Here is a 15303-nt window from a genome sequence, read left to right on the forward strand (position 1 = left end):
CTCAAACTAGAAGAGGCAGAAACCTCTGCTGGCAGTAATGAAAACCCAGAAACAAGTTAGTTCTTGCTCAGAACATCAGAGCAGCTCAGGGTTTGGAGGCATCAAATATCTCAGAAAGTAGGGGTGCAGGCAGGCCTAAACACAGAATTGGTTGCAAGCCTGTGTAAGAAGTAGTAAGATGTTCAGATGTTCAGATCGTCTCCTATTCTGCAGGAGACCATATAATGCTTTATTCCCTGGAGACAGCATGAGTGGAGCTGTGGTGTCTTTGGCCCCATCCCCCACTAATACAGAACACTGGCAACCTGGCCTGTGCCCTCCAAGACAGAAGTTTGGAGGGCTCTTCTCTAGAGAAATGGATTAACCCAAGAGAGAGGATCTATACGTAATTGAGGATCCTTTGTGAAACAAAATTAAAGCTCTATGCCGCTGCCCCACACACACACAAAGCTACATTACAGTCAAAACAGTAATAACCTGGGCTTCCCTGGTGGCGCAGTGGTTGAGAGTCCGCCTGCCGATGCAGGGGACATGGGTTCGTGCCCCGGTCCGGGAGGATCCCACATGGCGCGGAGCGGCTGGGCCCGTAGGCCGTAGCCGCTGAGCCTGCGTGTCTGAAACCTGTGCTGTGCAACGGGAGAGGCCGCAACAGTGAGAGGCCCGCGTACCCCAAAAAAAAAAAAAAAAAAAAAACCAACAGTAATAACCTAAAGGCCAATTGGTAGGAGATTGCTTAAGTCATGCCATATTACATAAATTGGAATACTATTTAAGCACTTTTTTGGGCGGGGGGGGGCTGCGTTGGGTCTTCATTGCTGCGTACAGGCTTTCTCTAGTTGCAGCGAGCGGGGGCTACTCTTCGTTGCGGTGCGCGGGCTTCTCATTGCAGTGGCTTCTCTTGTTGCGGAGCATGGGCTCTAGGCACGCAGGCTTCGGTAGTTGTGGCTCGCGGGCTCTAGAGCACAGGCTCAGTAGTTGTGGCGCACGGGCTTAGTTGCTCCGTGGCATCTGGGATCTTCCCGGACCGGGGCTCGAAGCTGTGTCCCCTGCATTGACAGGCAGATTCTTAACCACTGCGCCACCAGAGAAGTCCCTATTTAAGCACTTTAAATGATACAAAAGAATTGTATACCATGGAAAGATATTCACAAGATATTTTATAAATTCAAAAAAATATATGTGTGTGTATGTGTATATATATATATATATATATATAAAATCTACTTTGTCACGATAATTCCACTACAAGGAATATATCACTAGGAAATAATCAGATTCACATAAAGCTATATATGTAGGATATTTATCTCATGGTTATTTAAAATAGTTTAAAAAATTAGGAATAACTTGGAGTTTCAACAATGACAGATTGGTTAACTGAATTATAAATATATCCATACATTAGAACCCTCTACAGTAATAAAAATTCTGCAAGAAAACAGGCAGCAAAGCCATGTGTATGCTATAATCCCAGTTTTAAATATACATATAGGTATGCATACACAACATTTACATGAAGATATAGGTTAATTCAAAGAGGTGGGATTCTATGTAGTTTTTATACTCTGGCTTCTTTGTATTTCCCTAGTTCTGTGATGAATTTTTTTTTTTAACTATTTTGGAAAATTTTTAAAAATACACAAAAGGAGAGACAATAGTATAATATCTATCATATACACAATACCCAGCTTCAGCAATTAGTAATCATTTTGCCAGTCTCATTTCCTTTTTATTGAGAGGAGGGGGAAAGGAGAGCTGTATTATTTTAAAGTAGATCCCAACTATCACATTATTGTACCTAAAAATACTTAAATACGCATTTCTAACTGGTAAGGGCCTTAAAAACATAACCATCATAACCTAATAAAATGAGCTAATTCCTTACTATCCCCTGATTGCCTCAAAGATCTCTTTTTTTAATCAGGTTTGTTTGACTCAGGATCTAAACAAAGTACATATATTGCATTTGGTTATTATATTTCTTGAGACTTTTTATCCCAAACATTCTTCCTTTCCCTTCCCCTCACAACCCCGCCCTTTCTTTCTTTCTTTCTTTCTCTTTCTCTCTTTCTTTCTTTCTTCCTTCCTTCCCGCCTTCCTTTCTCTCTCTCTTACTTTCTTCCTCCCTCCCTTTCTTTCTTTCTTTCTCATTGATTTTTTGGAGATATTTTTCCTGGAGAATGATCCACATTGTGTGTTTAGCTGATTGCTTCCTTGTGATGACTTTTTATTTCCCCTATTTCTAGTAAACTGATAATTAGAACTAGAAGATTGATTATATTGTTTTTTAAGACATGAATATTTTCTAGGCAGTGGTGTGTATATCACAGGGACATAATACCTTGTCCCACAGTAAGTGCTGCTGCTAAGATTGAGTGGTGGATTGAGTTGATGTGGGTCTCATTCCTTTCAAGTGGTTTTAGCAACCATTGATAATTGGTACCTTAGATCCGTGGTGTCATAGAGGTTGCAAAACAGTGATTTTTCCCCCCAATCTATCATTACTTCTGTATTTATTAGCTGAAATTCTTCTATAAAGAACACTGAACATTTAGTATATTTTATTAGGTTTTTTTTTTTTTTTTGCGGTACGCGGGCCTCTCACTGTTGTGGCCTCTCCCGTTGGGGAGCACAGGCTCCGGACGCGCAGGCTCAGCGGCCATGGCTCACGGGCCTAGCCACTCCGCGGCATGTGGGATCTTTCCAGACCGGGGCACGAACCCATGTCCCCTGCATCGGCAGGCGGACTGTCGACCACTGTGCCACCAGGGAAGCCCTATTAGAGTTTTTTAAAATATAACTCAAAAGAAAAGAAGGTAAAATCCTAAATTGTGTAGGGCCGTTGAAATAATTTAAACATAGTCAATTTCACTATTATGTAACCTTAGGCAGGTTACTTGCCTTCTGTTAGCCTTAATTTTCTCATCTGTAATTGGGGATACCACTGCCTATCTTGTAGGATTGCCATGGAAATTAGATGAGATGATATATTTAAAATACTTAATGGAGTGGCTAATACCTAGTAGGTGCTCAATATATATTCATTCACTCAACAGATATTTACAGGGGACTTACTATATGTAGGCATTGTTTCTTCTGAGACTTTTGGATAGACTTGTGAACAATACAGAGAAAAAACCCTTGCCCTCATGGAGAAGGATTAGAGAGACAAACAATAGATGTAATAAGTAAATTATGTAGGATAAATACTAAAGGAAAAAAGAAAAAGTAGGGCTGTGCGAGGGGGTAGCAATTGGACGAGGAATGCAGGACACATTATTAGAGTAGTCAAAGTTGGCCTCAATCGAAAGATAAAATTGAAGCAAAGATACAAAGGAGGTGAAAGAGTTAGCCAAGTAGATGTCTGGGGAAGCACAGTCCAGGCAGAGAAAAAGGAAGGGGCTAAGGTTAGTGTGTGTTTAGCATTTTCAGAGAACAGTAAAGAGGAAAGTGACAGGTTAGAGAAGGAAGAAAGCCAGATCATTTATGGCCCTGCAAGGACATTTTAAGGACTTTGACTTTTCCTCTATATGAAATGGGAAGGTTTTTCAGGAAAGTGACATAATCTGGCTTTCGTTCTAAAGCATGATTATGTGAAGTGCCTCTAAAAAATAAGATGAATTGATGAATGGAAAGGGCCATGGGTAAATGTGCACTGAAGCAAATATGACAAAACATTAAGTGTAAATCTAGGTGGTAGGCATATATATGGTGATCACTGTTTAATTATTTCAAGTTTTCTGTGTGTTTGGAAATTTTTTAACTATTAAGATAACTAAATCTAACCTTGATAATAATATTGTAATTTAACTGATGTATATCATCTTATAGAAAGATTCTAACATGTCACTGAAAACTCCTATAAGGAAATTCTACGTGCCAAATCTCATTTCCTCACTAATTTCTTTGGAAAGAGCCTGGTTAATAAAACCTAACATAAAAATTAAACCTAAGAGTATAAAAACCTTAAAATTGGATTTTCTATATAATAAGGTGACTCAATATACAGACAAAATATAACAGTGAAAAATGTATTCTGGCTTAGAATTGTTTTAGAAATCTAGGGGTCTTGGGCCAGGCTGGTAATAGTGGACATGATAAGAAGTGGTCTAATTCTGTGGCTAAGTTTTGAAAGAACCAATAGGATTGGAGGCAGAGTGAGAGAGGGATCAAGGTTGACTCCAAGGTCTGTGGTTTGTGGTGTGACCAACCTGCTGGAAAAATAGGTTTGCTGTGGGAAAGCCTACACCTAGAAAGTGTGTAATGGGGGAAAGAGAGAGAATACATCTTGGACATGGTAGTTCGAGCTGTCAATTAGACATCCCATGGAGATGATGAGTAGACAGTTTGACAGACAAGCCTGGACTTAAGGAAAGAAGATTAACTAGAGATACAAAGTTGGGAGTCATCAGCATGGATGTTATTTAAAGTCATGGGACTGGATCCCATTACCCTAGAGAGTGAGTATCGAAAGAGAAGGGGACCAGGGACTTCCCTGGCGGTCCAGTAGTTAGGACTCTGTGCTTTCACTGCCAAGGACCCAGGTTCAGTCCCTGGTTGGGGAACTAAGATCCCAAAAGCCATGCTGCATGACCAAAAAAAGAGAGAGAGAGAGAGAGAAGAGGACCAAGCCCTGGGGCATTTCAACATTAAGTGCTTGGGAAAGAGCACCAACAAAGGAGGACTGAGAAGAAAGAACCAGAGAGGGAGAAGGAAAGTCAACAGCTGGGTGTCCTGCTAGCCAGTTGAAGAAAATGTCTCAAGGAGGAGGGCGTTTACAACTATGGTGTGTCGAGTGTTATCAGTTATTCTCCCTTACTCCCAAGTTGTCCCTTTTCCTACCTATGTTTGCTAAAACATTAAATTAGAAGTGTTTTTAAATCCTTCTCCCCAAATAATAATCACTTACTAGAAGAGACTTTTTAAAGCTCATAAGGGTAAGATACAAAGCCTAACATAACTTTTTGAAAATTTAAGTTTTGAAGGCAGATTCCTTCTTGTCTTTGTTTTTATAAGCCCAGCATTTACCCTTAAAACAAGCATGTAAATGCTGAAACAAGAGCCCCAGGACCTCTTAGTTCGTTTATAGCTAATGGTAAGCACCCTAATACTACAGCCTCCATAATATCTTCCTGGAAGAAGAATTTTAGGATCTGAGGAACTATGTCAGAAAGCAAAATAACTGACATTTTTGTCTTGCCTGCTTTCAGGTGCACAGGGCCAGGGAAGCCTTACTGTTTGACTCAGAATGTGAAACTGACTTTTACAAGGTGTCAGAAGAATTTGAATCCTGGTAGGAGCCTCCTAAAGTCAAAGGCCCTCTCCCCTTGTCTTAAGGAAGCTTATATTATTTAAATCATAAAGCTCGCCCAGACTTTTAAGGAGTTCTTAACTGCAGGCAGAGTAAGACATGCATCTTTCCTTTTCTAGATACAGCAAAAGGTGGTGCCTTCACAAGAGTCCTGAATTCCCATCTCCATTGCTCCCTGCGCCCCAGCCTTTGATCATCTGCCTTGTGTTGATTGAGCAAAACCCTGAGGGTATAACAGAGTGCAAAGCATGGGAAGCTTAAAATTTAGTAAGGGAAGTATAAATATATAAAAAGTTAAATAATAAAAGAATTCAGTTGTGAAGATTGTAGAGAGATTTGGATTTGAACTAACCATTTGCGTAGTTTTAGGAGTACCATGATTTATAGAGTAACTTAAGCCACAGTTGATAGGTAGGTTGTCATCTTTTCCATTGGTGCCGTGGTGGCCTAGGGTGAGACCAACAACCCTTTCTTGGGGTTCAAAGGACACTCCAGTAACATGTCTGAATAGACCCTCAGACTGGTCTTCACACTCTTCCTGGCCCAACTATCGTTGAAAATATTTACCCTTGTTTTTCTCTTTTATAATGCTAATTATAGTGAAGTCACTTGGTTGTTTACTTATGCTAACTTTTTTAAATTCTTTAATTTTGGCAGTGTTTTATCTTGTGAGGGCTGGAATTGTCACCTCTTTCATGCTGTCGAGAAGCTTTCTTTCCGTAAGCTTTTTCCAGCCTTAAGAACAGAAGTTATTTAGACCTGGTACCTACTTTGCAGGGATTGGGGGCTGAATTCTCGGAACTCTCCTTAACTTGAAACCTCAAGATATGTTGTCACAGAATTGATGCAGAGTGACCTACATAAAATTATCGTCTCTCCTCAACCACTCAGCTCAGATCATGTCAAAGTTTTTCTTTATCAGATTTTGCGAGGTAAGTTTTTCTTTATGAAGAAAAAGGTAGTGTCACTGTATAAATGAAATGTTTTGCTTTGCATTTGAACTAATCTGACCTTCCAAGGCTTACTTCTTCCCTAACAACTTCTTTCTTTTGACCAAGGTATATTTAATAATTTCTATACTTGATGTTAAATAAGAGGCTTTTAAGGGTAGCCAAGTGGTTCTTATTTTCAGTGATGGAAGAGAAGGGCCTATCTAATTCATTAGGTAGTCGAGGGGGTTAATATAGGGAGGTAAATAAGCAAGATGGTTTGTCAAACAAGAATGCTTTGTCACAAAGTTTCCACTAAACAGCCTTTAGTAGGAGTGTGTGGCTGGCATCAGATGACTAAATTGAAAAGGAACTGTGTTCCCTATGGATAACATACATTCTTCAAGCCAGCAGTAGGTGGGCCTGGCCTGAGTGTTGGCAGGCATGCCTGAGTTCAACTCTAGAAAAGCAAAATGACTCTGCAAGCATGGAGGAGACTGATAGAAACAGCCAGCTAACTAATTCTCTAGGCTGGCTCATTAAAGAGCACTGACTTGACAGAAAAGCGATTTGGGCTGACATTGTTGGAGCTTCCTCTGGCCATCAGGTGTGTCCTTCAGAATTTTGCCATTACAAATGGAGAGTTGTTTAAAGCTGAAACAGTTTTCTTACCTAGTAAAGTACTTTTTTTCTCCCACGGGATTCAAAGAATTAAGACATTCTTTATCAAAATTGACAAGCATCTGCCAAAAGAATTAAAGCACATACAGTGTTAAAGCTAGAAAGTTCACCTTCTGTAGATTTGTTGATATTTGGGGATGGGGGTGGGGTGGGGGTAGAGGGGAGATATTGGCTATTGGACTTTTTTTTCACACTTGTAAAAAAAAGGGATTTGCTATATTCAGAAGACTCTCAGCCTTGAAGCTGTGATCTTTAGCAGTGCTAAAGCCCACAGTCTTTCAAGATGTCAAAAATATTTTTAAAGTAATTAATTACCCTCTTGATTCTTAGTGGTGGAGAATACTACCAACAAACCTGGGCAAGTTTCTGAATTTTGTCTCATCAGTGAAGATCTGTCCTGGGAAAGGCTCCCTGCTGGTTGATGGGAACTATTTTGTGGGAGCAGCTCACAATCACAGGTTGAGAGTATCAATAGCAGAGAGCTCCAGTAGCCACACTTGTGAACAATTCAAGGTTATTGGTCTGGTCAGCCTTAACTCCAGTGCTTGGAACGCTTGTCTATATACTTAAACCTCAATAATCTTTCGAATTATAGACATTATCTCTAGACTGTGCAAACCTTTGATGACATTTTCTAAATTATAGTTTTTTGAGGTAGGGCTAACTCAAGCTTTTAATAATGTTCATTATGCAATTATTTAGAGAACAATTTAAAATCCTGTACTCTTGTTTCTGTGGTTTTCCCCAAATCATTGGTTGAGTAAAAGGAATTAAGTATCTGCAGTTAAGTCTGTTTGTTGTTTCAGGTTTGAAATATCTCCATTCAGCTGGCATTTTACATCGAGACATTAAGCCAGGGAATCTCCTTGTGAACAGCAACTGTGTTCTAAAGGTAGCTTTTCAGTTTATTTAAACATGTAAGAAAAAATTGGAACGTCAAGGCACGTTTAAGAACATGTTTTTGTGAAAGAAATGGTTAAATTTATTTTCATCACTTTACCAAAAATTAAAGAACCCAGTGTTCTCTAGCAATATCACTAGTCATGGACATAGTAACTAATTTGTAGTCTTGGCTCATGGTTTCTTGGTGATATTTTGCACATGTTTTGGAAACATTGGAATTGGAATTTCAGTGTGACTAGAAATAAGAATAGAGAAGGTGATTTCTTTTCAGATGGTTCTATTATAAAGGAAGTGTATATCAGAAGAAAGATTGGAAGACCAGTAAGCTACTTACGTAAGAATCAAGTGTGGCTTTTAAGAAGACTGTCTATATGTTTTTGCACAGCTAACATTTGTATATGCTTTTTGACTGAGGCAGCAAAGTAGGGAAATAGAAACACTTAAAGTGAAAATACTAAGCCAGGAAAGGGTCAGATGTAGTCCCACGGTGTACAGTAACCAATTCTCAGTTATCCCTCTGAAGGGGTGTTGATTACAGGATTTATTATGGTTAGCAGCCCGCAAATCTCAAGATGTCAATTTCAGTTTTTTATTCTTACCCCAGTACCATCCCCACCCCATTGTCTTTTGTTAGAGTGGCTCACAAATAGCAAAATCCACATGTGTACATATACCCTACCCCTAATAGAGATGTGTATTAGCAGAACTCCTAGTGAGGGGCCCACCATATTTTTTCCTATTATAGAAATTAGAGATAAGGGCCTTCCTAGAGCTGAGTCATCTCTGTGTAAGCAAATTAAAACTCCTCTTATTTTATGAGTGGCTAAAGTATTATATGGTGCTTCAGTCTACAGTAAATATTCTTAACATTTCAACTGATATATTTGAAAAAGAAAAGAACTGTTTATAGATGTTGTCTTATTTTAAACATTTTTTAAACATATTTTAAAGACTGTCATTAGTACTTAGCTTGTTGGCAGTTAAACTAAACCTTAAAACCAAGTATATAAATGAATTTCAGGGGTTTTTTGTTGTTTTTTTTTTGCAGTACGCGGGCCTCTCACTGTTGTGGCCTCTCCCGTTGCGGAGCAAAGGCTCTGGATGCACAGGCTTAGCGGCCATGGCTCACGGGCCCAGCCACTCCGCAGCATGTGGGATCTTCCCGGACTGGGGCACGAACCCGCGTCCGCTGCATCGGCAGGCGGACTCTCAACCACTGCGCCACCAGGGAAGCCCAAATTTCAGTTTTATCTTAAATGCTTTCTTTAAACTGTGGGCCAGTTTTCTTCAAAAGCTGATGTTATACTGCTTTTGAATAAAAAATTTCCCTTCACTTTATCCTTGAAGAACTCTGTTCCTGTTTTAACTCTAGAAAGATTTAAAACCTATTTTTCATATCTTCCCTGAAAACAACTAATATTGTAGTTCATTCTTTTGTTTCCACAGAAAATTAATTGTCCCAAAACCCACTAAAGTAAATATTCCTTCTATAGGTCATTGAGTTCATTCCTCTGCCACCATCACTTTTTAAAAAGAGCCGTAGGGACTTCCCTAGTGGTCCAGTGGTTAAGACTCCACGCCCCCAGTTCAGGGGCCCGGGTTCAATCCCTAGTCAGGGAACTAGATCCCACATGTGGCAACTAAGACCCGGCGCAGCCAAATAAATAAATATTTTTAAATAAAAATAAAAAGAGCTGTAACCTATCCCCATAACCTATTTTTATTCTTAAAAAAAAAAATTAAGAACGTTATACTCAGGGACTTCCCTGGTGGCGCAGTGGTTAAGAATCCGCCTGCCAATGCAGGGGACAGGGGTTCAAGCCCTGGTCCAGGAAGATCCCACATGCCGTGGAGCAACTAAGCCCGTGCACCACAACTATTGAGCCTGTGCTCTAGAGCCCACTAGCCACAACTACTGAGCCCGCGTGCTACAACTGCTGAAGCCCGTGCGCCTAGAGCCCGTGCTCCACAACAAGAGAAGCCACCGCAATGAGAAGCCTGCACACTGCAATGAAGAGTAGCCCCCGCTCTCCGCAACTAGAGAAAGCCCGTGCACAGCAATGAAGACCCAACACAGCCAAAAATAAATAAATAAATATTTTAAAAATAAATAAACCCTGGTTTTTAAAAAAAAAACCTTATAGTCAGGAATTCTTTGTCCTATTCATACCAGATCACTTTATGACAATTTAAGCCAGTTTCTTCTTATTTCAGTTTCTGGTTGGAGAACTTCACAAAGCATTTGTGTAGAATCTGTCATGCTTGATGCCATTAACTGCTTGCAGTCCGTTTTCCAAATCGTTATGGTATTGTAACCTCTGGCTACATGAATGAGTAAAAAGAAAATGTCATTTATGAATAAACAACATACAGATGAGAACAAATTGAAATTTTGCTCTGTTCCTTTAACTTTTCTTAGCAGCCTACTTTTAAAAGCCAGAGTAGAGTGCCAGTCTACTGATGCCAATTCTCTCTTCTCAAACGTAAAAATGCATAGAAAATAATTATGATAAAACATTTTTTAAAAATTAACGCCCTTTCAGATTGTGAATATATTTTGTTTACTATTAGGCACAAAACAGATAATTTTGCTGGAAATCGAATATCTTTTTGGTTATCTGACCATATAAGCTTCTTACTTTGAATTTAGCCTGTCTTCCAGATAAATTGCCAAAAATGATTCCATATCTGTTTTATAAGAGAAAACATTTTCTGCTGGGTAGGTGGTTGGTTGTTTTTTTTTTTCTTTTTAGTGTAAATACAAGAAAATTAAAGTGGATTTAAGTCCTTTCCTTTAGTTTTATTTTGTTTTAAAAGATATCCTAAAATTTTTTGGCCAAGTAATAGAGCATTTAAACATTATGTGTTATTTGAACACTGGCCTTTGGGAGGATTTGAAAAACAACATATGCCTTTCTTCCTTTTTGGTGTAGTTTTTCCTGTGTGATCTGGAAATGTACTTTCATTTTTAAGTTTTAAAGATGTTATACTTCTTCATCCCCACATACAAACATGAATTCATTTGATGTGACCAGGCATAGTACATTCAAGATAAAAAGAGAGGATTGCCAAAAATTAGGGGTAAAATTTGTTTTCTTTAAAGCCGTGGTTTTCAAGTTTTTTTAAGCTTCCAGACCCTTTTTTCAAATGAAATATTATGCTGGGACCTCAACTTAGAAGACAGATAAAAAGTGTTCTTTTTGTCCCTTATAATATTGACTCAGAGTTAATCAGTGAGAACACTGGAGCTTAGATGGTCATTCCTCTTTTATCTCATCCTTAGTGCTCCCAGTTTTTGTTTTGGTTGTCCAGTGTCAAGAAAATCTTAATTCCTGAAAATAAGCAGAAGTTGCTGGTGGTGGCACTGCTGCTATTTACTAACAGCTCACCTTGCAACCTCCAAATACTTTTCACTTAAACAGAAAGAGCAAGAAAAGATTTATTCCTAGGTCCACATGTAAATTAATCAGTCTTTCTCATTTACCATTTTGTCTCCAAGTTCTAGCATACTGTCTAAAATATAACAGGCACTCAATTAATTAAATGTTAATGGTGTGAAGAAATGAAGGAACCTGTTAGCATTGTTATTCTACAGTGTGCTACATTTTGACATATTCACACATTTGAGTGTATATTTTAAATAGATACATGTGAAGTTTAGGTAAAATGTTTACGGAATTCCTGAAATACCTCCTCAGAACTGGATTCAGCAGGACCCCGTTTGAAACCCATAGCTTTAAAGAAATTTTACTATATATATTCCATTGAGATAGTGAACATATGGGAATTTCCTCCAGTCTAGTGGTTAGGACTTGGCGCTTTCACTGCCGGGGCCCCAGGTTCCATCTCTGGTCGGGGGAGCCAAGATCCTGCAAGCCATGTGGTGCGGCCAAAAACAAACAAACAAAAGATAGTGAACATAGTTAGCTTAGGAGGTCTTCAAGATTTTCCTTGTAATATCTTCCTCCATAAGCCAGCCTTGAAAATAAATTAGCTTGATTTGTTCATTAAACCTAGAAGTATGCATTCAGCTGCTTTTTGTTTGTTCAGTTAGTTACAGTTGAAAACAGATGAAAAATGAAAAGCATATCTTTATAATACATCATTTTATATAGAAATATGGAAGTTTGAGACTTTTCTTCCCTTTCATCCAAATAAGATCAAATTATGTTGACACAAATATACTCTGCCTATATCATTGAAAACTTTTCAAAGTTCAGAGGTCTATCAAGATTTTAGTTTTTTGTTATTTTGTTTTACTTTTAAACTTGTAAATATGTTTGTTTGACAATATTTTGATAATCTTTTCTATTTAGATTTGTGATTTTGGATTGGCCAGAGTGGAAGAATTAGATGAATCCCGTCACATGACTCAGGAAGTTGTTACTCAGTATTATCGGGCTCCGGAAATCCTGATGGGCAGCCGTCATTACAGCAATGCTATTGACATCTGGTCTGTCGGATGTATCTTTGCAGAACTACTAGGACGAAGAATACTGTTTCAGGCACAGAGTCCCATTCAGCAGGTATGATTTCACTTTAGGCTTCAGGAGCTTTTCAATTCTGTTACAGATTTAAAGGAAAAACCATCTTGCACACATGTCTTGGGCTTATTCATTGTACTGTCTAAATTGCTTTCAGCAAATTCAAGTTCACTTAAAATTCAGAAAGTTATGAAGTTGAAGATTACAGAGATATTGATTTTGCAACTTACGAGCCTATTAGAGGGAATGTTGACTTTATGACACGCACTGATGCATGGCAGCAGACTCAGATGTGACAGTTTGCACAGGTGTAACCTCCAGTGGTTAGAGGGCCTCTGTTCTTTCTAACTGAATGGATCTGACATGAAAATGTATTGGGTGACTTAATGTACTTACACCTTGTGCTTAGAATATAAATTTTAAGTGTTGACTTCTTTAAATATGAACATTTAGAAACCCTTTCTAACCTTTATTGAGCTAAAATATTTAAATGTGGCAGAGAACATCAGGAGCTGATTAAACTGTAGCTTCAGGAAACCGTTCCTGATATTATACTTTAACTGTCCGTCTTTATAGCTAATTCATTACTACCCATATTTTCTTTGGGGTAATTCCTAAGTATTTTTTATTCATAAATTTTAACAATATTGTTTGCGTGAGTATAACGTAACAATGATGAGTCAGGCCGTAGAATCAAATTGGTGGGTTCAAATCCTAGCTCTGCCATTTGCTATCTGTCAAATCTTGGGCAAGTTAAACTGTTCCTGAGGACAGTTGTGCAGATTAAATGAAGTAGTAAAGCTGAAAGTAAGGCCTGGGGTCTAGTAAGCACTTAGTAAACGTTAGCAGTTATGATGGTTGTGGTGGTGGTGTGCCAGGGTGTGAGGGATACAGCCATAAATAAGACAAAGCTTTGTGAAACTTTCACATGAGATAGAAAATAAGTATACTAATAAATATAATCCCAAGTAATGATAAATTCTATGAAGAAAAAAATTAAACCAGGTTAGGGATAGAGAATGATGATGGAGCAGAACAGTGCTAAAGGACTCTTTAAAGGGATAACATTTGAGGAGTGACCCAAGTGAAATGAGGGAGCAAGATACCGGGAAGATATCAGGAAAAGGGACAACCAGAAGGTGCCTGGACGGAGGTGAGGCATACCTGGGACAAAAGGGACAACCAGCATAACAAAGCCCTTTGAGGCAGGAACAAGTGTGGCGTGTTGGAGGCATGGCTTGATTAAAGAAGAGTATGTAAGAGATGAGGTCAGAGAGAAAGAGCCTGACCATGGAGACCTGATAAGGACTTTGGATTTTATTCTATCCAAAGTGTGATGGAAAGCTCTCTGTTTTTGAGCAAGGGTTTTGAGCAAGGGAGTGTTAAGATTTTGATTGATCACATTTTAAAAGATCACCCTAACTATTGTGTATCTTTGTAAATAATTCATGCACCTGACCAAAAATGAAATCATTTCCTTTATGCTCTATCTACCAAGAATTGTTAACTGATACATTAGAAACTATATATGCTCTGATCAACATTTAAATCTATTTCTCTGCTATACATTCAGTCTTTTTGTTTAAGTTTACATCTTTTAAAATTGATCCTGGTGATAAAAAATTATCATATATAATCTAATGTTGGATACTATTGATAATATTCATTTTACTATTCAATTTCTTTAGAAAGTAGAGTTCAACAGACTTACCTGTAAGATGATATGTCATATCTGGACATAAGCTGCCATACAGAAAAGCTTAAGTAAAAATTAAGATGTTCAAATACTATATATTGAACAAGGATCTTGGGTTGCTGCTGAAAAGAATGTACAAAGGAAAGTGTGAAGCAACTGGAACGGGATTCAAATATCTCATTTTCTAGAGAGATAACATAGGTTTTGAGTTTGCCAGTCTCATGTAGCCACTGAAGTCTCCTTCACATTTGTCAGTCATCAGTGTATTTTGGAGTGAGAAATCAAGATCTAAAATGAAAAAAGAGTCTAACTTCTAAATGGAAGTAGATACTTTCTGTAGCATTTTCTCCTTTATCTTCGAGAAATAAATACCCTATGTACTGTAGTACCAGCAGACTTCATAAAAATGTTTCTCATCCATAGGTCTGACACATTTTAGACAACTTTCTCAATATTTCCATTTGTTTTCATGAGCCAGTCATTTCCTTCGGCCTTTAGTGTAGTTGTTAGAGGTCCAAAAGTATCGCCAACACACTTTTCCCAAAGAGCTTTTATATAGAGATCTTTTATTCTGTGCAAAACAAGCTACTTGAGAATCTCTATTATCCTGGAGGGCAGTGATACTGATGGCTACCCATAGCTTAGTTAAGTGCAGAAAATAGTGCTTTGTATTTGGCAACCCCAGAACCAGGAAAATAAGTATTCACTGGATAAGAATTTTCCATCCTGGAGAAATTAGAATGAAATGTTATTGCTAATTGGGTTATGAAATTAGAACAATCATAGCACTAAAGAAAATTGTTAAGGTAGTTTGCTACCTACAAAGACTTGGTTGTGAGAAGACCATTTTTATTGCTCTCCTTTATTGTGCACAGCTAATTAGGTGTGGCCTTAATGCGGTGTCATAGTTTTCTAAATCACACGGTTTTTCGCCAGTATAAGAGATTTCTAGCATAACCAGAATGTAAAGGGTCTGCACTGGCCCAAACTTAGCTTTTATTTCAGGTGTGAATGTTCTGAGTATTTACTAAATCACAGCTGCCTGGTTTGGATTAGCTCCTCGATGAGCCTGAATCCGTTTGAAGCATCAGAATCCATTGATTAACTGTTTGAACACAATAGTCATTAGCCGTCCCTGAGAGTGCAGTTTGTTTCTACAAGGATCATAGAGGCTGCAGTATCAAGACATGGGGCAGGCAGATGCAGACCCTAAATTACTATAGCCTTAGAATGCCATGCTTGCCAAAACTATTTTCTCTATTTGTATCTTACAGATTCCTAATAAACATTTATCTGTTT

General features: G+C 38.3%; 1 protein-coding gene across 1 annotated transcript in view; it reads left to right on the plus strand.

The window, feature by feature from the left end:
- NLK (nemo like kinase) overlaps positions 1 to 15303 on the plus strand; it is a 147175-nt gene that overhangs the window by 114425 nt on the left and 17447 nt on the right. Inside the window, exons 4-6 of the mRNA XM_024737276.1 lie at positions 6137 to 6243; positions 7728 to 7813; positions 12141 to 12350. Coding sequence (XP_024593044.1) covers positions 6137 to 6243; positions 7728 to 7813; positions 12141 to 12350 — 403 coding nt within the window. The remainder of the gene's footprint in view (positions 1 to 6136; positions 6244 to 7727; positions 7814 to 12140; positions 12351 to 15303) is intronic.

The sequence above is a fragment of the Neophocaena asiaeorientalis genome, unplaced genomic scaffold, assembly GCF_003031525.2.
Source record: "Neophocaena asiaeorientalis asiaeorientalis breed wild unplaced genomic scaffold, Neophocaena_asiaeorientalis_V1.1 scaffold129, whole genome shotgun sequence".
NCBI lineage: Eukaryota > Metazoa > Chordata > Mammalia > Artiodactyla > Phocoenidae > Neophocaena > Neophocaena asiaeorientalis.